At 31.5% G+C, this 2,560-nt stretch overlaps 1 protein-coding gene across 5 annotated transcripts in view; it reads left to right on the forward strand.

Moving 5' to 3' along the window:
- TXNL1 (thioredoxin like 1) overlaps positions 1-2,560 on the forward strand; it is a 27,594-nt gene that overhangs the window by 13,099 nt on the left and 11,935 nt on the right. For 2 of the 5 annotated variants that reach the window (XM_023531158.1, XM_011361112.2), the window contains one exon: positions 2,376-2,498. The exons of the other annotated variants lie outside the window; for them this stretch is intronic. In XM_023531158.1, coding sequence (XP_023386926.1) covers positions 2,376-2,498 — 123 coding nt within the window. The remainder of the gene's footprint in view (positions 1-2,375; positions 2,499-2,560) is intronic. 5 annotated transcript variants of the gene reach the window in all.

Here is a 2,560-nt window from a genome sequence, read left to right on the forward strand (position 1 = left end):
AATATAGTAGCCACTAGGCAAAGTGGCCATTCGGCATTTGTTATATAACTAGTGCAACTGACAAACTGAATTTTAAATTTTATCTACTTTTAATTAATTTAAATTGCCACATGCGGCTAATGGCTTTCTTATAGACGCTCCCACAATCTGGATTTGTCCGATTGTTTTCTCATGATTTTTTCCTCGTTATTGGCAAGTTGTTGCATACATGGGTAGTGATATTTATTTCCCATTATATATTGTGAGAATATGTGAAATCTACAAAATAACACCAATTTGTTCCAGATACACGAAGCACTTTAATGTAGCTGTTTGGATGTGATACTTGTTTTGTCTGCCCCATGCACAATAAATAAATCTAAAAACTATTTTAAATAATTCACTTATTTAGTTTTTTTTCATTATTAAGGTATTAGAAGTATGACTACAATGTTATCTTTATGCTTGGGATCTTAATCCAAGATACGGTATTGAAGGTACACCTCTGTAGGATGAAAGACTTAAGCATTTAAAAGATTTTGCCAAAACTACCCGTTGAAGGCAAATAAATATTCATGAAATTCAACATGATTCTCCAGCAGTACAACTTTGCTCTATAGTGCTCCTTTTTTCCCTCCCCCCATTTTCGAATATGTTATCCTGAGTAATATATTTAATATTTAATTAATACAGAGTAACATTTTTGCTCCGAAAACATTTAGGCTATTACATGAATAATTAGTCTATTTAATGGATTATTACTGTGTTGATAATTGTTTGACATATAAGAGTTTCCTTTAGTTTTCAGAACTACATATACATGCTTTAGTATTTCTAGATAAAATATATAATGCTTTTTATGATAGAAAGGTGAACATGCAGAACTGATAATCTGTAATACTTGGCAAACTTTAAAAATTGTCCATGTTTTTAGTAGATGAAATGGATTCTTTTCTGGAAAAATGCCATTTATCTAAATCAACTCTACTAGAAGCAGAACACTTAAATAGACCAATCACCATAGAGGAATTAGAGAAAATCATAAAAGAGCTCTTTCATAAAGGCCAAGATGACCTTACAGGGGAATTCTACCAGATCTTAAAGTTCTGGTAGCCTAGTGTTACTGCAACTACTTACGACCATAGAAAAAGAGATAAAACTTTTACTTTCCTTTTTGAAGTATGTATGACATTGATCCTAGAATATGACAGATTTTGCCCCAAAAAGAAAGCTACTGACCATGTCTAGGAATATTACTGTAAACACTTAAAAAATATACTAGTAAACAAAAATCCAAGAATCCAGATGAGAAAAATCATGATTTTCTAATATGCAGAAAAGACATTTAACATAATTTAATATCCATTTATTATAAAGCATTCATTGAAATCTTAATGGGGAAGCACCAGAGGCATTCCCACCAAAGCAGAAACAAGACCAGACGGCCACTGCCACCACAGCTCTTTGGCGTGGAGTTGGGAGTATGGAACTATTGGCCAACACATATGCAGGAAGGCGTTAAAGGATACCACAGAGAAGTAGTTAGCAAAATCCAGAATATAAGAAATCTGTAGGCTAAGTGACTATAGATTAAAAGAGATTTAAGGGACATATTAACCAAATATAGTCTTTGTACTTTTTTTGGATCCTTATTCTAACAATTTTAACTGTAAGACATTTATGAGATAATTGAGGAAATTTGAATACTGATATTTGATGTTATTGAAGTATTTTGTTTCAGTTTTGATAGTGCAGATTTTTAAAGTGAATTTTTATCTTAAAAATATGCACTGAAATGTTTATGAATGAAATGAACAAATGTCTAAGATTTACTCAAAAATAATCAAGGAAATGGTTAGGGACCGGTTGAGGTGTAAAGAAGAAATAAGGGTAGCCATGAATGATGAATATTGTAGCTGAGAGGTGGGTATATAGAGTTCACTGTATTCTATATATGTTTGAAATTTCCATAGTAAAATGTTAAATTCTTATTTGCTGTTCATCTTTAAGTTCTTCATGGACACAGGTTTAAAGAGTCCATGGCCACTAGAAGAGGGTGGTAGACTTCTTTTGGATCTTACAGAAATTTTAGTTTGCATGTTTTGTGCTGTCAAATACCATTATTAAAAATATATAAGTCCCTATTTTATAATCTTAGTATTAAAGACTTGCTTTCTGGTACTTTTCAAGTGGGCTAAGCCTAGATTTGGCTTTAATAATTAGTGGTAGATCTCAGTCACAAATTCCCATGAAAGGATCATTATTAAAGTTTTAGTGGCTATTTTAAAAGAGATAGACATTTTCTTTAAAATTGCTTAATCTAGAGAGAATCACATATTTAAGATTTTTATACCAAATCCAAATGCTTTGCTTAGTCTTGATGTTATTTTTTTCAGATGGATTTAATGCCTTTTATTAATAAAGCTGGCTGTGAATGTCTTAATGAAAGTGATGAGCATGGATTTGATAACTGTTTGCGAAAAGATATGACCTTCTTGGAATCTGATTGTGATGAGCAGGTAATTGAATGCTTAAGGCTTGTAGAGATTATCAATATTTATACCTGCTATTGTTTCTTTAT

This window comes from Pteropus vampyrus, unplaced genomic scaffold (assembly GCF_000151845.1).
Source record: "Pteropus vampyrus isolate Shadow unplaced genomic scaffold, Pvam_2.0 Scaffold62, whole genome shotgun sequence".
Classification (NCBI taxonomy): domain Eukaryota; kingdom Metazoa; phylum Chordata; class Mammalia; order Chiroptera; family Pteropodidae; genus Pteropus; species Pteropus vampyrus.